The sequence below is a fragment of the Hyperoodon ampullatus genome, assembly GCF_949752795.1.
Source record: "Hyperoodon ampullatus genome assembly, chromosome: 1".
Lineage (NCBI taxonomy): Eukaryota > Metazoa > Chordata > Mammalia > Artiodactyla > Ziphiidae > Hyperoodon > Hyperoodon ampullatus.
In genome coordinates, this window is record NC_136914.1 from 213,326,240 (window position 1) to 213,348,340 (window position 22,101).

Genomic DNA, 22,101 nt, shown 5'->3' on the forward strand with positions numbered 1-22,101 from the left:
GGGATGGCTGGATTTAGGATGTGTTTGGAAGACAGAGCAATGGAGTGACTGGTGTATTGGACGTGGGTGTGTGAGAGAAGAATCAAAGATTTTGGCCTGAGCTCCAGTGTGAATGGTGGTGCTATTTACTGAAAAGAGAAAGAGTGGGAAAGGAACAAAGGAAATTGAATTCTGTTTCAGACAAGTCACGTTTGAGATGCGTATTAGCCATCTAAGTAGAGAAGCTGAGTAGAGAGTTGGATATGAGAGTCTGGAGCATAGGAGAAAGGACAGGCATCGAGATTGAAACTGAGGATGGTATTTAAAGCCTAAATAAGATCACCTGGAGCTGAGTGCCGAGGGGACCAGCAAGTGCAGAAAGAGGAGGAAGATAGAAGGGGACTGAGGTTGCAGGTACCATGGGGCTGCCCCGATTGGGCTGTGTCCTGGTGACGGTGATGACAGCTACCACCACCATGATGGTTGTCATCATTGCCAATAAGTTGGTATTAAACACAAGCTGCCTTATGGCTGGCTCTGTGTCCTCAGATATAAGGAGTATAAACCCCTTGAGAGAGGAGAGTGGGCGTTACTTCATGGCTCCCTGCCCACCCTCATCCCCGCACAGGGCCGAATAGAGTGCCTTGCACGTAGTATTTGCCCAAAGGTTTGTCACTGAGGATAGGATCTCCCATGGATAGAAATACTGGCCCGTTCTGGGGCTTTCTTCTCTAGCTGCTGGCTGGAGTAGCGCTTCTCAAACTATTTGTGGTGAAGGTCCAGTTTGTTTGTTTTTTTTCCTAATCCATCATGAACTGATACTTTTAAAAAAAGTACAATAAAAATGAGTTACTAGGGCTTCCCTGGTGGCGCAGTGGTTGAGAGTCCGCCTGCCGATGCAGGGGAAACGGGTTCGTGCCCCGGTCTGGGAAGATCCCACATGCCGCGGAGCGGCTGGGCCCGTGAGCCATGGCCGCTGGGCCTGTGCGTCCGGAGCCTGTGCTCCGCAACGGGAGAGGCCACAACAGTGAGAGGCCCACATACCACAAAAAAAAAAAAAAAAAAAAAAAAAAATGAGTTACTAGAAAGATGAAATAAAAACAAAATAGAAACTCAGATATTTATTATTTGACCCGACAGACATAAAATGACTGTCAAGTTGCTGTGCGATTAGTTTCTAAATGCTTGGTGTCTATACTTATCGGATTCTGAATCAGGGTGAAACAGTTTGGGGCTCTTCACTGGCCCACAGACCATACTTTGAGCATCTCTAGTGTAGGGAAATCAAGAAGCCATTGCTCAGAAGAGGGGGCACGGCTCAGATATGAAGGCCTGAGCTGCAGACACAGGAAGCCTCTGAGAAAGCCTGTTGGACTTCCAGGCCTACCTGACCCCTCCCCACTCCTAGTAAGAGGCCAGCTCACTGTTGACCAGTGGTTCTCCAGGTGTGTTCCTTGGACCAGCAGTGTCAGCATCACCTGGGAGCTTGCTAGAAATGCACACACTCAGGCCCCACTGCATTGAATCCAAAACTCTGGGGCAGGGAGCCTCAATCTGTGGCTTTTCTGGCCCCTCAGTGATTCTGATGCCTCCAAAGTCTGAGAACCTGCAGTGTGAGACTAAAGACTGTTGCCTGTTCAAACTCTTTCCCCCTTTTAGTGTATATTGAGCCCCTTCTCTGATGGTTCTCAACTCTGGCTGAGCATCTGAATTACCCAGGGAGCTTTTAAGAAGGTCTGTTTGGGGGCCAGGAGAGCTAAGGGTGCGGCCCGGCAGAGCTGCCCACTCTGCTAATGTGAGTCCACAACTGAGAAGCCCCTCTGTGTGCCAGGTGCTGTCCTAGGTGCTGGGCAAAGTGTCTGGTTTCTGTGGCTTCAGAGGAGAATGGGGAGCTTTCCATTAGGAGGTTTAGACATACATGAAGGTTTTGCTGTATTGCCAAGCCGTGGTCTATTTTGATGAATTTTTGATAGGCAGGATTCTAAATGTGTCACTGACTGCCTTTTTTTTTTTTTTTTTTTTTTTGCAGTACGCGGGCCTCTCACTGCTGTGGCCTCTCCCGTTGCGGAGCACAGGCTCCGGACATGCAGGCTCAGCGGCCATGGCTCACGGGCCCAGCCACTCCGTGGCATGTGGGATCTTCCCGGACCGGGGCACGAACCCGTGTCCCCTGCATTGGCAGGCGGACTTTCAACTACTGCACCACCAGGGAAGCCCCTGCCTTGTCTTCTTAAAAACAGGTTTCTCAACATAATTTAACCCTTTCTTCATGCCGTACGGTCATCATCCCCCACATCATTTCTGTTCTGGACACTAACAGTGCCCTCTGGTTGTCGAACTATGCCAGCTCCTGCCTCTACACGGCCTCGTGTTGCTGGCCTTTGAGTTCTTATTGCCACTATTTATAATTCTTCAGAATTTTTTTTTTCTGTTACTAGCTGTCCCCGTTTGTTCTTCTCTTGCTGTCACCTAGAACCACTTTCCTTCATTTCCTTTCTGGTTAAATTTTTTTTTTCATTTTTGGCTGCGTTGGGTCTTCGTTGCTGCACGCGGGCTTTTCTCTAGTTGCGGCGAGCGGGGGCTACTCTTCGTTGCAGTGTGCGGGCTTCCCATTGGGTGGCTTCTCTTGTTGCAGAGCACGGGCTCTAGGCATGCAGGCTTCAGTAGTTGTGACACTCGGGCTCAGTAGTTGTGGCGCACGGGCTTAGTTGCTCCGCGGCATGTGGGGTCTTCCTGGACCAGGGCTCAAACCCGTGTCCCCTGCCTTGGCAGGCGGATTCTTAACCACGGTGCCCCCAGGGAAGCCCTCTGGTTAAATTTTTCTCATCAGCTATGGGTTGCAAAACCAGACGACTAAATCTCTTAGGACCCTGTCTCAAATAAGAGCCGACGGTTTGAGTGCGAGGCTCTCCTCTGAGGAAGTTCGGGGACTGGAGCATGTGCACGTTATGACCCATGGCTGAGCATCCTCGAGGTCCTTCTGTGCTTCGCTTCTAGACCTTACCTGCATCCTAGGTGGATGAGGTTGCAGCTCTGTGGCTCCTGCATCAGTGGGTGGCGGGGCTGTCCACAAGGAACCCAGCGTCTAGGAGACGGGTGGATAGGAGGTGGGTGAGGGCGGGGCGATGAGCCATTGTAACTTCTCGGCCGGGGGCTTGGGGCACAGGTGGGAGGGGCTGCGCACACTAGCCAGCGAGCCAGGGAGCAGCCTGTGCTGATGGCCGAGCAGGTGGAGGACGCCGCCCACGGCCTCTCCAGCACCCTCGGCGGCTCTGCCACGTGCGCCATTGCCTCTCCGGGTGAGTAAGGCCTTTCCGTGTGGAAAGGAGTGGCCTCGCCTATATGGAAGTGGGATGGGGGTGAGGAGGGTTCCCCAAGGCCGGAGGTCCCCCTGAGAGGGAGGGAAGAGGAATGGAGCCCAACAGCCTCGGCCCTGGGGCGCTCTGCTCTGTTCTACCACCCTGTGTCAGGCCCTGTGGGGTTCTCGGCTGGGAATTCCGAACTTGTCGCACGGGGTAGAGAGGCTCAGATCCGGTGGGGTCCCCTCCCCTGCTGTCAGCACAGGGAGACCTCATCTGGGGATGAGATCCCTGTACTCCCGGTCATCTTTGTCAGGCTCCATCCAGGAGATAGAATGAAGTACATTGTAAAAAAAAAAAAAAAAAAGGTACACGTGTGCACAGGATGGAAGAGCGGTGTGGGGCGGGGCTTGTGCAGAGGAGATGCTCGGAGGCCAGCCGCCCCTCCCCCGTGTACTCTGCCGGGAAAGAGCCAGGGCTGAGGGTGGTGGGCCCACGGGCAGAGGAAGGAGGCGTAACCCTGTCCTCCCTGCCTCGGGTATGCACGGTGGACACAGACTGCGAGGTCCAGCCTCACCCCTGTGAGCGCAAGACGATAGAGATGGTCAGGCAGCTTGCCGGCCAGGCCCCGTGCTGGAGGGGATCTCGGGGGACCAAGGCCGTGCTGGCTGCGCTCCGTCCCTCTTCCAGGATCGTCCACAAGGTGTGGGGTCAGAGCCTGCGGGCAGAGCCTGGGCGGGGATGGCCTAGTGCTCATGGGCTGCAGGGAGAACGGCTCTCGGGGGCCTTGGCTGTGGAGTGTGTGACAGGGATCGGAGGAGACCTGGGAGGGAGGCAGGGACAGAGCTCCGGGGAGCCAGGCAGGGGCCCAGCTACTCAGTGTCAGAGTCTTTTAGACACACCGCCCAGGAGCCCAGAGCCTGGGTCACAGCCATTCTGAAGGCTGGTAAATCAGCCAGAAGCTGGTCTGACAGGGCAGTGGTCTGGACTTGGGATAGTAGTCTGCTAATTTGGTCCCTCTGATCACCAGTTTCCATATGTATGGGGGCTGAGCAAGGCAAGAGGCTTAAGATGCTTAGATGAATTCCTGTTGTGGAGGCCGTGAAGAATGCTGGATTCTTCAGGACCGGAGCTCAGGCATTCAAGAGCACCCGCCGCCCGCCTCTCAGCCATTGCCCCACGACCCCCAGATCGCCCCCCTTTATCCGGACCACCTTCAGTATGGCACCTGGTCAGGAGCTCATGATCTCGCCTTGTAGTCCTTTCTGGAGGGCCAGGGTAGTGTTTGAACCAGCTGCACCTTGGCCCCTTGGCCTGGCCTCAGCGATGAGATCAGAGTGCGCGCACAGCAGTGAGATGCAGCGGCTGAGAAGCCGTGAGGGCCGTGTCGGGTCGATGCAGAGTCCAAACGCCATCTCGGCAGGGAAGGGCGGTGTCCCCCATGTGGGTCAGAGGAAGTGGGGCCTCGTGCCACGTCAGAGGCCACTAGAGGCTCTCTTCTGAACCTGCACTTTCGAGTGAAAGGAGGTAGTTCTTCATTCCCTGGTGAACATGTTTAAGGACTCATTCTGAGCCAGGCAGGGTCCAGCGAGGAGGCAGGCACGGTCCAGCGAGGAGGCAGGCACAGTCGCGGCCCCAAGAGGCTCGTGGTCCAGAGAGAGGCTCCCAAGTGCTGGGATGGGGCCTGTCTTCCCCACACGTCGTGGAGGAGGGGTTGCTTGAGCAGTCTCGAAAGATGTGGGAACCGGGTAGCAGTGGGCAGAGGCATCCAGAGCCGGGAGCCCTGGGAGAGGCTGGTGGGTAGAGTGCACTTCATGGCTATGTGCTCAGACTCTGGGGGCATCACCACTAGTGAGCTGGGAACCTCCCGCTGTCTGTTTCCACATTCAGCAAGGGGGTGATAACAGGACCTGCCCCCAGAGGATTGCCAGGAGCACGCAGCGAGGTAATTCGTAGACTGCACTGACATTGCAGGCTCCTAGAATAATGCATATAGGAGGCTTTTCATCAATCCCCTCATTCAAGAAATACTCACCGAGGCTCTCCTAAGTTCCCAGCGCTGCCCCAGGTCCTGGGGAATCAGCATGAGTGTCTCAGAAACAAATCTGCTCTCATGAGCAAGAGGCAGCAGTGAACAAAGTGAATACCTAAATGAACTGTTAGGTGGTGGTAAGTGCAGTAGGGGAAAGGATGCGGGGTGGGACGGGGCGGGTAAGTAGAGGGTAGGGTTGCGGTTTTAATTAGAGTGGGCAGGGACCAGACCTGAGGGAGGTGGGGGACTAGCTGAGTGCAGGCCCAGGCGAAGCCCTGTGGATAGTGTCTGCTCAACAACACTGGCTCCTGTAGGCCTGGGTAGGGAGGGCAGGGCCCGTGGAGCTTTCTGGGCTAGGACGGGTGGTTTTATGAGGTCACGAGGAGTAGACATGGAGGGGGAGAAGAGTTCTCTTTAATGAGCTGGCAGCTTGGCACAGTTTTGATTTCAGCAACCCCTTGAGTTCGTAGTTGACTTGGCTTTTATCCCAAGTGGATGTTTTGCCTCAGGAAAGCCCCCGCCCTAGAGGTGAGCCCAATTAGCCTGCCCACTAGGTGAGCAGCCCTGGGTGGGATCTCCCCGGGAGAAGTGCTCTTTGGCAAGTTTTAGAGAACTTTGTCGTGAAGGCCCCAGGAGAATCTCCTTAGATGAGGCCATCCAGGGAGCTGCTGCCAGCCAAGAGGAGGGCTTTCTGCCCGAGGGACGAGGACCCACTCCTCTGTGGTCGGCCCATCGCCCCACAGACTCAGGAGAGCCAGGGGGCAAGGCCCAGAGGGCAGGGTACATGGGCTTTGGAGTGGGAGGTGGAGTTCGGATCCCAACTCTGCTGTGTTCTGGTAACCGTGTGACTTTGGGCACCTTTATTCAGCCCTGAACCCATTTCCCCATCTGGAAGAGGAGACTGCTGTCTCTTCAAGTAGCCGAGGACTTGAAGTAACGATGGCGGACGGCTGGGGCATGGAAGCCAGCACAGGAATGGTGGCCCTTGTGTTGTCACAGAAGGTTGTCACTCAAACCGATCTCAGAGGTCATTGAGACCAGCCAGTGGTTTGCAAATCCTCCTGAGCTACGGAGCCTCGTATGGACACTTGTTATGCAGACCAGAAAAAGCACATTTGGGGTGGGGGCGTGGGGCAGGGGCACTGGGGGAGCCCTGGACAGTCCCCTTCCCTCTCCACTGAGGCTCTGAGGAACACAGTTGAAAACTACAGAGTTGCTATATAGAAGAGGGAACGGAAGACCAGAGAAGGAAAGTAACTTGCCTGGGGTCACATAACCAGAATCCAGTCGCCTAATCCCAATATTTCCCACCCCCGACTCATTGTGCTGGCCCCAGAAAGTAACTCGTAATAGAAAGCTGTTGCCGTAGTTCAGAGTATTGAACACAGATATCTCTAATTTCTGACATGATAGCCAGCTTCCATTATCTTTTTTTTTAATTGTCTGAGTAGTTTGAAACATTTCCTACTCTATGTGCAGACAAAAATTGGGTAGAATCAGGAAAAAAAAAGAACCAAGTCTTTCTTGACTTGCTTCTGCATTGGCATCTTGTGTCAGCTTTTAGTGTTTTAAATACCCTCTCCTGTTAAAACTTTGATCTCTACCATTTGTTTCCTTGGGTTGTAGCTGGAAGAGAGTGTTCTTAACCCACCCTGCCACCTGGTACAGGACCATCCGCCCAGGTACAGTCTGCCTCTTGGATTCTCCTCTTCTTTCTGGCCCTGGGACTAGGCTGGCTCCCAAAGGGGCATTTATACTCCTGGGGCAGCAGGTGGGGTTGGACTGAGCTCCAGGGCCCAGGGACAGGCATTTCAGAGGCAGAGGAACATGCTCATGCCATACTCACGCCTCCCTTGGTCAGTGGTATATTTTCACTGAGAAAGGGAGTGAAGGCTTTGGAATTACTTCCTTAACCAGGGCCCCTTGCGGTGACAAGAGCCAGAGCAGGGCGTGCACTGAGCCCCAGCTGTGCAGACAGAAAGCCTCACATCTAGCACCAAACTCGGGGCAAGATACCTGAGCCTCGCTTTCCTCCTCTGTAAAATGGGGGTAATGTTTGCCCCATGTCTGGACTCCCCATTTCCCTGCTCTGGATGATAGGGGGTACCATACAGGGGATCCTAGGGAAGATTCAGTAGGTGATGTCCACCAAAGTGCTTCATCAGCTACAAAGTCCCAAGCAAACAGGAGGACTTTTCAATACCATTAAGATCATGCAGCCTGGCTTCCCAACGGGCCCTCACTCCTCCTCACCCCAGGGTCTAGTGCATCTCACTGACCCAGGAGCACAGAAATCACACTGAAGTGTCTTGGCGTCAGTGCTTGTGTACATATGCTACTCTGATGAGGTCGGGAGTCCGTCCCTCGAAAAGAGCCAGAGGCTTTGTGTGCAGGCAGGATGGTGCTTCCTGCCTGGGGTTAGGTGATCCTTCGGGCATCTTATTTTAAAGTTCCAACTTGGCTGGTCTCTGACACATGGGAGGAACTGAAAGTGGGGTTGTTTCTGCTCAGAAATTAAAGCTCAAGGACTTACGGTTTTGGAACCAGAGTGGCCTGTGTTTGAGTCCCAGCTCTGCCACTTTCCAAGTAGCTGAGCTTCAGCACGTGACTTCTGTTCGTCAAGTTTCAGCTTCCTCATCTGTGGCGTGGCGGTTCACAGTACCTGCTTCATCCAGTTGTATCAGTGAAGTGAGATCATACATGTGTAGCGCTTAGCACAATACCTGGCCCATAGTAGCTGCTCAGTTAAAGGCCACTGTTGGTGCTGTTAATGAGCCCTCAGTTGTTTGCATGAAACTCCAACTGACAGAACTGCTGGCCTAGGAGCCCAGAGTTACCCTCGATAATTCCTACCTTCCAGAAGTGTATACTTTAATTACAATCATGTGACCACCAAGTAGTAGATTAACATTTTTAAGGTACTGGGGGTTTGGACTCCTACATATAAATTTGGAGGTCGGGGTGGTGGGGGGAGAAATTCAGTCCATAACACGTGTTCCCAGTATCAGAGCCAGGAGCCAGATCCCACTGGCAGATCCCCAAGTGAGCCTGTAATTCACACAGGGCCTTACTGAACCCACCATTGTCAGGTACCACCTACACCCTAACCCCGCCTTACGTACCTCATTTACTTTCCTCTTCCTCTTTGCTACAGGTGTTGAGACTAATTTCCTAGTGCATCTGAGGAAAGGAAGGGGCTGGGCCCTGGTGGGGCAGGGTAGCCAAACCCCTTCACATCTCTGGGCTGATGTGCCAGGCTGTTAACAGGCATCTCTCTGATAGGCCCCTGTGACTCGCAGCCCTGCCAGAATGGAGGCACGTGTGTTCCAGAAGGACTGGACAGGTACCACTGCCTCTGCCCGCCAGCCTTTGGAGGGGAGGCTGACTGCGGTACGTGTGCACAGGACTTCCCAGACTCTGTTGGGGAGCAGTGGAGCCGGGGTTCCTGCTTCTCACCTGCCACCCTTTTAGCTACTAGGTAGGAACTAGCCCTGGAGTTAGGGCCACCTGCTTTTCTAGTACACCACTGATCTGATGTCTCAAATGATACACTGAGGGTTCCATGAAGAAGTAACTCAGGGAGACTTCCGGGTAAGATGGCGGAAGAGTAAGACGCGGAGATCACCTTCCTCCTCACGGATACACCAGAAATACAGCTACACGTGGAACAACTCCTACAGAACACCTACTGAACGCTGGCAGAAGACCCCAGACCTCCCAAAAGGCAAGAAACTCCCCACATACCTGGGTAGGGCAAAGCGGAGAGATTCCCGCACAGAGGATCGGTGCCGAGCGGCACTCACCAGCCCGAGAGGCTTGTCTGCTCGCCCGCCGGGGCGGGCGGCGCTGGAAGCTGAGGCTCGGGCTTCGGTCAGAGCGCAGGGAGAGGACTGGGGCTGGCGGCGAGAACTCAGCCTGAAGGGGGCTAATGTGCCACAGCTAGCCGGGAGGGAGTCCGGGAAAACTCTGGAGCTGCCGAAGAGGCAAGAGACTTGTTCTTCCCTCTTGGTTTCCTGCTGCGCGAGGAGAGGGGATTAAGAGCGCTGCTTAAAGGGGCTCCACAGACGGGCGCGAGTCGCGACTGAAAGCGCGGAGCCCAGTGACGGGCGTGGGACGCTGGGGCTGCTGCTGCCGCCGCCAAGAAGCCCGTGTGCGAGCGCAGGTCACTGTCCACACCGCCCTTCCGGGAGCCTGAGCAGCCCGCCACTGCCGGGGTCCCGAGATCCAGGGGCGGCTTCCCTGGGAGAACGCACGGCGCGCCTCGGGCTGGTGCAACGTCACGCCGACCTCTGCCGCTGCAGGCTCGCCCCGCACTCCGTGCCCCTCCCTCCCGCCCGGCCTGAGTGAGCCAGAGTTCCCGAAGAGGCTGCTCCTTTAACCCTTTCCTGTCTGAGCGAAGAACAGACGCCCTCCGGCGACCTACACGCAGAGGCGGGGCCAAATCCAAAGCTGAGACCCGGGAGCTGTGAGAACAAAGAAGAGAAAGGGAAACCTCTCCCAGCAGCCTCAGAAGCAGCGGATTAAAGCTCCACAATCAACTTGATGTACCCTGCATCTGTGGAATACATGAATAGACAACAAATCATCCCAAATTGAGGAGCCAGGAGTCAGTACTGTGCCTCTGAGGTGAGAGAGCCAACTTCAGGACACTGGTCCACAAGAGACCTCCCAGCTCCACATAATATCAAACGGCGAAAATCTTCCAGAGATCTCCATCTCAACACCAGCACCCAGCTTCACTCAACGACCAGCAAGCTACAGTGCTGGACACCCTATGCCAAACAACTAGCAAGACAGGAACACAACGCCACCCATTAGCAGAGAGGTGGCCTAAAATCATAAAAAGTCTGCAGACACCCCAAAACACACCACCAGACGTGGACCTGCCCACCAGAAAGACAAGATCCAGCCTCATCCACCAGAACACAGGCACTAGTCCCCTCGACCAGGAAGCCTACACAACCCACTAAACCAACCTTAGCCACTGGGGACAGACACCAAAAACAACAGGAACTACGAACCTGCAGCCGGCAAAAAGGAGACCCCAAACACAGTAACATAAGCAAAATGAGAAGACAGAAAAACACACAGCAGGAGAAGGAGCAAGATAAAAACCCACCAGACCTAACAAATGAAGAGGTAATAGGCAGTCTATCTGAAAAAGAATTCAGAATAATGATAGTAAAGATGATCCAAAATCTTGGAAATAGAATAGACAAAATGCAAGAAACAGTTAACAAGGACCTAGTAGAACTAAAGATGAATCAAGCATCGATTAAAAACACAATAAATGAAATGAAAAATACTCTAGATGGGATCAATAGCAGAATAACTGAGGCAGAAGAACGGATAAGTGAGGTGGAAGATAAAATAGTGGAAATAACTAATGCAGAGCAAAATAAAGAAAAAAGAATGAAAAGAACAGAGGACAATATCAGAGACCTCTGGGACAACATTAAACGCACCAACATTCGAATTATAGGGGTTCCAGAAGAAGAAGAGAAAAAGAAAGGGACTGAGAAAATATTTGAAGAGATTATAGTTGAAAACTTCCCTAATATGGGAAAGGAAATAGTTAATCAAGTCCAAGAAGCACAGAGAGTCCCATACAGAATAAATCCAAGGAGAAATACACCAAGACACATATTAATCAAACTGTCAAAAATTAAACACAAAGAAATCATATTAAAAGCAGCAAGGCAAAAACAACAAATAACACACAAGGGAATCCCCATCAGGATAACAGCTGATCTCTCAGCAGAAACTCTACAAGCCAGAAGGGAGTGGCAGGACATAATTAAAGTGATGAAGGAGAAAAACCTGCAACCAAGATTACTCTACCCAGCAAGGATCTCATTCAGATTTGATGGAGAAATTAAAACATTTACAGACAAGCAAAAGCTGAGAGAGTTCAGCACCACCAAACCAGCTTTACAACAAATGCTAAAGGAACTTCTCTAGGCAAGAAACACAACAGAAGGAAAAGACCTACAATAACGAACCCAAAACAATTAAGAAAATGGGAATAGGAACATACATATCGATAATTACCTTAAATGTAAATGGACTAAACGCTCCCACCAAAAGACACAGATTGGCTGAATGGATACAAAAACAAGACCCATATATATGCTGTCTACAAGAGACCCACTTCAGACCTAGAGACACATACAGACTGAAAATAAGGGGATGGAAAAAGATATTCCATGCAAATGGAAACCAAAAGAAAGCTGGAGTAGCAATTCTCATATCAGACAAAATAGACTTTAAAATAAAGACTACTAGAAGAGACAAAGAAGGACACTACATAATGATCAAGGGATCGATCCAAGAAGAAGATATAACAATTGTAAATATTTATGCACCCAACATAGGAGCACCTCAATACATAAGGCAAACACTAACAGCCATAAAAGGAGAAATCGACAGTAACACAATCATAGTAGGGGACTTTAACACCCCACTTTCACCAATGGACAGATCATCCAAAATGAAAATAAATAAGGAAACACAAGCTTTAAATGATACATTAAACAAGATGGACTTAATTGATATTTATAGGACATTCCATCCAAAAACAACAGAATACACATTTTTCTCAAGTGCTCATGGAACATTCTCCAGGATAGATCATATCTTGGGTCACAAATCAAGCCTTGGTAAATTTAAGAAAATTGAAATTGTATCAAGTATCTTTTCCGACCACAATGCTATGAGACTAGATATCAATTACAGGAAAAGAGCTATAAAAAATACAAACACATGGAGGCTAAACAATACATTACTTAATAACGAAGTGATCACTGAAGAAATCAAAGAGGAAATAAAAAAATACCTAGAAACAAATGACAATGGAGACACGACGACCCAAAACCTATGGGATGCAGCAAAAGCAGTTCTAAGAGGGAAGTTTATAGCAATACAATCCCACCTTAAGAAACAGGAAATATCTCGACTAAACAACCTAACCTTGCACCTAAAGCAATTAGAGAAAGAAGAACAAAAACATCCCAAAGTTAGCAGAAGGAAAGAAATCATAAAAATCAGATCAGAAATAAATGAAAAAGAAATGAAGGAAACAATAGCAAAGATCAATAAAACTAAAAGCTGGTTCTTTGAGAAGATAAACAAAATTGATAAACCATTAGCCAGACTCATCAAGAAAAAAAGGGAGAAGACTCAAATCAATAGAATTAGAAATGAAAAAGGAGAAGTAACAACTGACACTGCAGAAATACAAAAGATCGTGAGAGATTACTATAAGCAACTCTATGCCAATAAAATGGACAACCTGGAAGAAATGGACAAATTCTTAGAAATGCACAACCTGCCAAGACTGAATCAGGAAGAAATAGAACATATGAACAGACCAATCACAAGCACTGAAATTGAAACTGTGATAAAAAATCTTCCAACAAACAAAAGCCCAGGACCAGATGGCTTCACAGGCGAATTCTATCAAGCATTTAGAGAAGAGCTAACGCCTATCCTTCTCAAACTCTTCCAAAATATAGCAGAGGGAGGAACACTCCCAAACTCATTCTACGAGGCCACCATCACCTTGATACCAAAACCAGACAAGGATGTCACAAAGAAAGAAAACTACAGGCCAATATCACTGATGAACATAGATGCAAAAATCCTCAACAAAATACTAGCAAACAGAATCCAACAGCACATTAAAAGGATCATACACCATGATCAAGTGGGGTTTATCCCAGGAATGCAAGGATTCTTCAATATACGCAAATCAATCAACGTGATACACCATATTAACAAATTGAAGGAGAAAAACCATATGATCATCTCAATAGATGCAGAGAAAGCTTTCGACAAAATTCAACACCCATTCATGATAAAAACCCTGCAGAAAGTAGGCATAGAGGGAACTTTCCTCAACATAATAAAGGCCATATATGACAAACCCACAGCCAGCATCGTCCTCAATGGTGAAAAACTGAAACCATTTCCACTAAGATCAGGAACAAGACAAGGTTGCCCACTCTCACCACTCTTATTCAACATAGTTTTGGAAGTTTTAGCCACAGCAATCAGAGAAGAAAAGCAAATAAAAGGAATCCAAATTGGAAAAGAAGAAGTAAAGCTGTCACTGTTTGCAGATGACATGATACTATACATAGAGAATCCTAAAGATGCTACCAGAAAACTACTAGAGCTAATCAATGAATTTGGTAAAGTTGCAGGATACAAAATTAATGCACAGAAATCTCTGGCATTCCTATATACTAATGATGAAAAATCTGAAAGTGAAATCAAGGAAACACTCCCATTTACCATTGCAACAAAAAGAATAAAATATCTAGGAATAAACCTACCTAAGGAGACAAAAGACCTGTATGCAGAAAATTATAAGACACTGATGAAAGAAATTAAAGATGATACAAATAGATGGAGAGATGTACCATGTTCTTGGATTGGAAGAATCAACATTGTGAAAATGACTCTACTACCCAAAGCAATCTACAGATTCAATGCAATCCCTATCAAAATACCACTGGCATTTTTCACAGAACTAGAACAAAAAATTTCACAATTTGTATGGAAACACAAAAGACCCCGAATAGCCAAAGCAATCTTGAGAACGAAAAATGGAGCTGGAGGAATCAGGCTCCCTGACTTCAGACTATACTACAAAGCTGCAGTAATCAAGACAGTATGGTACTGGCACAGAAACAGAAAGATAGATCAATGGAACAGGATAGAAAGCCCAGAGATAAACCCACGGACATATGGTCACCTTATCTTTGATAAAGGAGGCAGGAATGTACAGTGGAGAAAGGACAGTCTCTTCAATAAGTGGTGTTGGGAAAACTGGACAGGGACATGTAAAAGTATGAGATTCGATCACTCCCTAACACCATACACAAAAATAAGCTCAAAATGGATTAAAGACCTAAATGTAAGGCCAGACACTATCAAACTCTTAGAGGACAACATAGGCAGAACACTCTATGACATAAATCACAGCAAGATCCTTTTTGACCCACCTCCTAGAGAAATGGAAATAAAGACAAAAATAAACACATGGGACCTAATGAAACTTAAAAGCTTTTGCACAGCAAAGGAAACCATAAACAAGACCAAAAGACAACCCTCAGAATGGGAGAAAATATTTGCAAATGAAGCAACTGACAAAGGATTAATCTCCAAAATTTATAAGCAGCTCATGCAGCTCAATAACAAAAAAACAAACAACCCAATCCAAAAATGGGCAGAAGACCTAAATAGACATTTCTCCACAGAAGATATACAGACTGCCAACAAACACATGAAAGGATGCTCAACATCTTTACTAATTAGAGAAATGCAAATCAAAACTACAATGAGATATCATCTCACACCAGTCAGAATGGCCATCATCAAAAAATCTAGAAACAATAAATGCTGGAGAGGGTGTGGAAAAAAGGGAACACTCTTGCACTGCTGGTGGGAATGTGAATTGGTACAGCCACTATGGAGAACGGTATGGAGGTTCCTTAAAAACCTACAAATAGAACTACCATATGACCCTGCAATCCCACTACTGGGCATATACCCTGAGAAAACCATAATTCAAAAAGAGACATGTACCAAAATGTTCATAGCAGCCCTATTTACAATAGCCCGGAGATGGAAACAACCTAAGTGTCCATCATCGGATGAATGGGTAAAGAAGATGTGGCACATACATACAATGGAATATTACTCAGCCATAAAAAGAAATGAAATTGAACTATTTGTAATGAGGTGGATGGACCTAGAGTCTGTCATACAGAGTGAAGTAAGTCAGAAAGAGAAAGACAAATACTGTATGCTGACACATATATATGGAATTTAAGAAAAAAAAAGGTCATGAAGAACATAGGGGTAAGACAGGAATAAAGACACAGACCTACTAGAGAATGGACTTGAGGATATGGGGAGGGGGAAGGGTAAGCTGTGACAAAGTGAAAGAGCGGCATGGACATATATACACTACCAAACGTAAGGTAGATAGCTAGTGGGAAGCAGCCGCATAGCACAGGGAGATCAGCTCGGTGCTTTGTGACCACCTGGAGGGGTGGGATAGGGAGGGTGGGAGGGAGACGCAAAAGGGAGGGGATATGGGAACATATGTATACATATAACTGATTAAATTTGTGATAAAGCAAAAAAAAAAAAAAAAGAAAAAAAAAAAAAAAAAAAAAAAAGAAGTAACTCAGGTGGTGGAGCTCTGGGTAGGACACGGCTCCTGGCTTCTTAGCTTTAGAATGGCTACTGCTTGATCTGTGAGCATCGCAGAGCCCTGCTACAGGCTGGAGCTGGCCGAACTGGGTCCTGGTTCTGGGCTGAGTCTCTTCTCCCCTCTTGCAAGAAGAGGAGGAGTGAGAAGCTTCAACCCCTTTTGGTTTTAAAACTGTGAAATGAAGATTATAACTGGCTTTACCCCCTACGGTTATGGGAGTTTGAAATAATCTTCTTAGCACAATGCTTGACACATAGGACGGGACTTGTTAAATAGTCACTTTTTAAAAACTGTAGTGCTGGGTCAATTGGAGACTTATATGGGAAAAAAATATATATGTTGACTCCCTACCTCACAAGCTACACAAAAAATCAAGTCCAGATGGATCATAGATTTAAATGTAAAAGGCAGAGTTGTGAAGCTTCTGGAAGAAAACATAGGAGCGTATCATGACCTTGGGGTAGACAAAGATTCCTCTAACAGGACACAAGAAGCACTAACCATAATGGGAAAAAGTTATAGAAAAAATTTTGTCTTTTGAAAGAGTGGTGAGATGGAGACACTTGTTAGGAGCCAGGGAGCTCTGTGTCCGGTCGTGTCTAACCCTGTGACCTGCACTGGTCACTAGGCCCTGAAGCTTCTGTGTCAGTGTCCCATCTCCCTCCTGGGAGGGAGGCGGCTCCGGCCCCACGTGGCGGCTGGGGGGTCCTGGGTGGGACGGTGGTCTGCGTGCTCCACAGCGTGACGGCCGCTGTGATCCTGGCAGCCCCAAAGCGAGGGCTCTTGGGCGCGCATGGGCGTGGCCCGCTACGGCGCGGAGCTGGCCGTGGCCGTGGCCGTGGGCGAGTAGCGGGACGTGCGGACCTGGTCAGGAGCCTCGACGACCTGCCCTTCGGTGGCGGCGCCACCCTGACAGGCCAGGCCCCGCGGCAGGCGGCGGAGCGCGGCTTCAGGAGCACCGCTGGAACGGGTCTGGACCAGCCCCACAGGGCCATGGTCCTGATGACCGAGGCACGCTCTCAGGACCAGGTGGCCGGCCCGGCGCCTTTTGCCAGGGCCCGGGAGCTGCTCCTGCTGGGCGTGGGCAGCGAGGCCATGCGGGCGGACCTGGAGGAGGTCACGGGCAGCCTGGCACGCATCATGATCTATGCCGGCCCGCAGGACCTGTGCGGCCAAATCCTGAATCTGCGGGGAAAGCTGTGCAGCCAGCAGCGCCCAGGTAAGGACCAGTCCTGCACCGGCACCAGCTGCGGGCCAGCCTCGCCCAACCCGGGGACCGGCTGGCCAGTGGCAGGCCCTTCCTCCCTTTGGTAGCGAGTTAACCAGGGCCTGTACTGGGAGCCACAAGCACAGCCCGACTGTTCTGTATGCTAGCCTTGTGATGAGTAACTTCTCAGCTTACTGGTCAGTAAAATTGGACTAATAGTAGTACCTAGTACCTCCAGAGGGGCTTTTGTGAGGATGAAGTAAGGCAAGCACCATACACACTAGTACACAGTAAGCTCAGAGTATACGCTCAGAACTGTAGGTATTGCTATTTATTATTGTTATTTATTGTTGTTAAGGAGTTCTGAATCTTCAGTCTTTAGCTGAAATGTCGCTCCTCAGAGGAGCCCCGACCCCATCCTTACCCACCCATGTTGCCCCTGCTGGTCCCTCTCATAGCACCCTGCTCCTTTCCCCCATGGCTGCTCACATAGTTTGTAATTCTTTGTTGGTTTCATGTTTGTCAGCTGATCAAGGACAGGCATTGGCAGTTTGGTCCACATGGTATAATTAGTGCCTTGTATACAGTGCACGGCATGTGGCGGGCACTCCGTGATGGCATAGATGAGGCCCCAGAGCTCCATGGCTTACGCACAGTGGACGTTTATTCCTCTCACATAACAGTTCAGAGGTGAGCGGCCAGGGCCAGCAGGGTGGCTCAGCTATCTTGTGGTTCCACCTCTAACTCCAGGGTCACTGTTTCTCAGACAGAAAGAAGAGGGCAAAGGGGAAGTGGAAGGCAAGCAGCTTCCTTTTGAGGACATAACTTGGAAATTGCACAATTACTTGCAATCACAACCCATTATATAGAACTTGTCATGTGGCCACACCCGGCTGCCAGGGAGGCTAGGAATGTGGTCTAGCTGAGCGTTCACATGTCCTGCTACCATTCTAGGAGAGGGTGGAGGACGGATACTGCAGTGGACAGCAGACCGGCTGACCTGGGCTCCGCTCACCCCAGAGCAGTCCCCACTTTGCTGCCCCCTGAGGTCCACTCCTCTTGTTCTGCAGGCTGCCAGGCCCAGTCTCTGGACCTGGTCTTCATGTTGGATGCCTCGGCCTCTGTGGGGCCTGAGGACTTCGCCCAGATGCGGAGCTTCGTGAGAAGCTGTGCCCTCCGGTTTGACGTGAACCCTGACGTGACACAGATTGGCCTGGTGGTGTATGGCGGCCAGGTCCAGACAGCCTTTGGGCTGGACCCCTACCTCACCGGCACTGCAGCGCTGCGGGCCAGGAGCCAGGCCCCCTACCTGGGTGGGGTGGGCTCGGCAGGCACGGCCTTGCTGCACACCTATGACAAGGTGATGACGGTCCGGAGGGGCGCCCGGCCTGGTGTCCCCAAGGCTGCGGTGGTGGTCACGGGTGGGAGGAGCCAGAGGACGTGGCCGTCCCTGCCCAGAAGCTGAGGGACAACGGCATCTCTGTCTTGGTGATGGGCGTGGGGCCCGTCCTGAGGGAGGCACTGCGGAGGCTCACAGGTCCCCAGGACTCCCTGATCCACATGGCAGCCTACACAGACCTGAGGCACCACCAGGACACGCTTATCGAGTGGACATGCAGAGGTGAGTGGGGGGCGATCCACACCCTCGGGGCCGCTTCCAAAGGAGGACCTCAGCCTGAGCCTTCATGTACATCATTACAGGGACAGCAACTTCTCCCAACTGCCGGGCACTTTCCACATGCCGGGCTTTATGCTGAGTGCCACACTCACACGAATGTCACTCACCTGACATTTAAGGTGCAGATAATTTAGCACAGGCACCTCTTCCCAAACTTGAGAATGTATGCACCCCACTTAAAAAGAAGACGTCATTAGGATACGCATAGGACCCCGGCTTGGCACTGACCTTGGTAGGGGCAGACACAGCCAGCACAGCCGGACTCCAAGCCTTCCTTTTGCCAGTGACATCCTTTCCACTTTTTAAAAAGCATGTGGCTGTAATAATAACAATAAGCACTGCTGTGTGTGTCCGAGAGAGGGAGTCTCTGTACACGTGTAGGAAAGCTGGGTGGAAGTCGGGTCTTTGACCGGCCGTGCAGTATGGGGCCCAACTAACCTGTGGCTCAGAGGCCCATGGCGCCACTAAGATGTGTAAGACGCTGCTCTGGTGGCCTCAACTCTGTACTGGGCTTCCTTAGAGCGGGGTCTTCGGGGCCAGCCCAGGCTGGGTCTGCTGGCACGTGCTCCGTTGCAGAAGCCAAGCGGCCAGTGAACCTCTGCACACCCAGCCCATGCATGAGCGAGGGCACCTGCGTCCTGCACAACGGGAGCTACTGCTGCAAGTGCCGCGACGGCCGGGACGGCCCGCACTGCGAGAGCCGTGAGTGGGATGCCTGCGTGCACTTGGGAGCTGGGATGCTGTTCTGAGTCCTGAGTCCCAGGGCCACAGCCAAAGGAGGCTCTAGGGCATCAGTGGAAGGAATCAATCGTTTGTTCGTTCATGCAGGAAACATTCAGTGGGTGCCTCCTACATCCCAGGTGCCATTCTAGGTGCGGGGAACAGAGCAGGAGGCAGGACAGAGAGGATCTCTGCCCTCGTGGAGCTTCCATTCTAGTGAGGGAGACAGCAAATAAGTACAGCACGAAGTGTATTAGATGGTGCTGAGCACACACTCTGATTGATGAAAATTGATGACTGGGCAGGAGGAGCAAGTGGACCCAGAGTAACTGGAAGGCAGGCAGAGGCTGTGGCACAGGGACAGGTGGGTGGGTAGACGTGGCAGTGGAAGTCGGTGGGAGTTGCGAGCGTTTGTTTGCTCAGCTGAGAGTGAGGATGGGGAGACATGGAGGTTGAGGAGGGAAGAGAACTAGTAACTGTCTAGAGAGAAGGGGACCAGAGTGAGGACACAGAGAATGATTGTAGGGCAGCACTCTGGCCCACCTGTGGCCGCTGTTCATGAATTTAAAGTTAGAACAGCAGCGGCAGCCAGAGGATGATTCCCATTGGAGCCCTGGGTTTTCAGGCACTGGTAGAGGTGGGCTTCCTGATACCAGGCGTGATGTGAGGGGCACCTCTTCCTTGGCTTACAGAGTAAGAGCAAGGCATGATGGGGCCCTTGGGGCAGCTAGTTGGTTGAGAAGAGGACTCACTCCTCGTGTCCTCAAAGTTCGCTTCTTTCCCGGGGGCCCTGAGAGGAGACGCCCCCAAGGCACGTGGCCCCAGCCGAGAGCCTGCAGGAGGGCAGCAGCTGCCCCCCTCCCAGCTGCTACCAAGAAGGCCTGGGTCCCCTGGGCGCTGAAAGGGGGCCTGCCCTCAGCGGAGCATCCTGTCTCGTGGGGTCCTTTGCGTGTCTGCCTTCAGCCCTGTCCAGAACCCTCCTGCCCTCTCTCCTGACCCAGGGAGAAGAGAGGGCCCAGCTGCAGACGGTGCCGCCTAGGGACACAGTAGCAGCGGATTTCCTCCCTAACGAGGATGTTGAAAATTCTTCAAGTGTAAGTACTTACTTTGCTGACCTAGTTGAGCGCTGCTGAGCTGGTGTCATCTGCCACCTTTCCCCTGAGGAGGAACAGAGGGACCTGGAGACTTTTGATGGCCTGTTTGAAGCTCACTTTTCCCACAACAGATGCTAAGTAGAACGTTGCTGAGACAGCATGCCCAACAGAAGGCAGTGATGAGAGTGTCACTCGGACCCCTGACGTGGTGGCATTTCAAGATAGACAAAGGGTGGACCTTTAAACACATCTTTCTCCTAAGATGTCCTAGACGGATTCATTCTTAGTTTGAAAAGGGGCTTGAGTGGCATTTGTGACTTGTTTTGGTGACTGGATCTGCGTGTGGGAGTTGGAAAGGCCCCACACTGCAAGGTGACTGATTAACCAGCTGTTTGCCCTTTGGGGGGGGGGGGCGCTGAGTGTGCAAACGGCCCTGGTCTCGAGGGGCCACGTGAGCTGGGCCTGGGTACTGGGCAGCATTCCTTTCGAGGGGCTTCTCAGCCTTTACTTAGGAGGGTTAATTGTGGGGTGTTTCTTGAGTGCTTGTCTTACTCTGCCCTTTGGGGGCAAAAAGGAGTAGAATTCTTAAACTCAATATAGAACAAAGAAACTTGGAGGAGTTTTGTTTTTTTAGGCGTAGAGCTTATGCTGCTTGGTTTTAGGGGTTTTTTTTAGACCTCGTTTTGAAAGGAATATTTCAAGAAGTAATGTTGGTTATTTATTTAACAGGAGTTTTTGTACATAAATGGCAAAGAGGCTTAGTTGGAATATTTTTTTGGTGAACCGGATATTTCCTTACCCCACAGTATTTAGGAATCAATTATACCCCTGGGTGGTCGTGTTGGGAGTTGGGTTTTTGGTAGAAGCCTTTGTAGATCTCTGATTTAAATCCAAATACTTTATCACAGTTTTTATTTTTAAAGTAAATACCTTAATGTGATGTTTTATAGGCAAACATTCAAGGCTACCTTGGTTTAAGTATTGCTTAGCTTTAAGAACTTTAGGATTTCTGGTGCAAAAGTACTTGAAAGGTCATCACCATGGTTCTGTTAGACGTTAAAAAGTCCTGTGTGCCGAGCACTGTGTATGACAGTCACTTGCGTTCAAGGGATATTTTCATTCCTATTACTGCTTTTGCCTTGGCAGAAGGTGACATCAGAGCAGGGTCACATGCCCACCTGGCAGGTGCTGATAGGTGATGTCTGAATTTACATGAACCCCTTGTCTTTATATTAACAGCAGTTTAATCGTTTCATAGTGTAGGCTTTTTGTCTGGTTCAGGGCTGACATTTTGATGTCCCATTTGAATTGGACTTAAAAAACCCCCCACAAAACTGTGGTCCCTGGGCTTACATATCAAAGGCTTTACTGTTTCTATTTTTAGGTCCCAGCCCTTGAAACTTAACCTTTTCTAGTGAAGGTGTGAAGAGTTCAACCCTTTTGGGGTCCCAGTAGCGGCAGAGGGAATTCCTAACAAGATAGCCTTAAGTGATCTTTTCCCAGCCAACCCTTTTTCTTTCTTTTAAAATAAATTGGCTTGGGCTTCCCTGGTGGCGCAGTGGTTGAGAGTTCGCCTGCCGATGCAGGGGACACGGGTTCGTGCCCCGGTCTGGGAAGATCCCACATGCCGCGGAGCGGCTGGGCCTGTGAGCCATGGCTGCTGAGCCTGTGCTCCGCAATGGAAGAGGCCACAACAGTGAGAGGCCTGTGTACCAGAAAAAAATAAAATAGAATAAATTGGCTTTTAATTACACATGTAATATATAAATATGTTCTCCTTGGAAAAACTTAAACACTGCAGATAGATCATAATTCTTTTATTTTCTCCAAATGATCCTTATTCCAGCCAACTTGCTAAATGCTCTAG

The 22,101-nt window shown here is 50.1% G+C and overlaps 1 protein-coding gene across 1 annotated transcript in view; it reads left to right on the plus strand.

Annotated features, from left to right (window-relative positions):
- The window catches only part of VWA2 (von Willebrand factor A domain containing 2), a gene marked incomplete at both ends in the record, with an annotated part of 52,183 nt that extends 32,142 nt beyond the window's left edge, over positions 1-20,041 (plus strand). The window contains 12 exon segments of the mRNA XM_079712061.1: positions 3,146-3,177; positions 3,180-3,278; positions 3,836-3,983; positions 6,937-6,992; positions 8,593-8,700; positions 8,867-8,901; positions 16,302-16,380; positions 16,383-16,754; positions 17,813-18,172; positions 18,175-18,363; positions 18,997-19,126; positions 19,930-20,041. Of these exon segments, the coding sequence (XP_079568187.1) occupies positions 3,146-3,177; positions 3,180-3,278; positions 3,836-3,983; positions 6,937-6,992; positions 8,593-8,700; positions 8,867-8,901; positions 16,302-16,380; positions 16,383-16,754; positions 17,813-18,172; positions 18,175-18,363; positions 18,997-19,126; positions 19,930-20,041 (1,720 nt within the window).
- Positions 20,042-22,101: the final 2,060 nt, after the last annotated feature.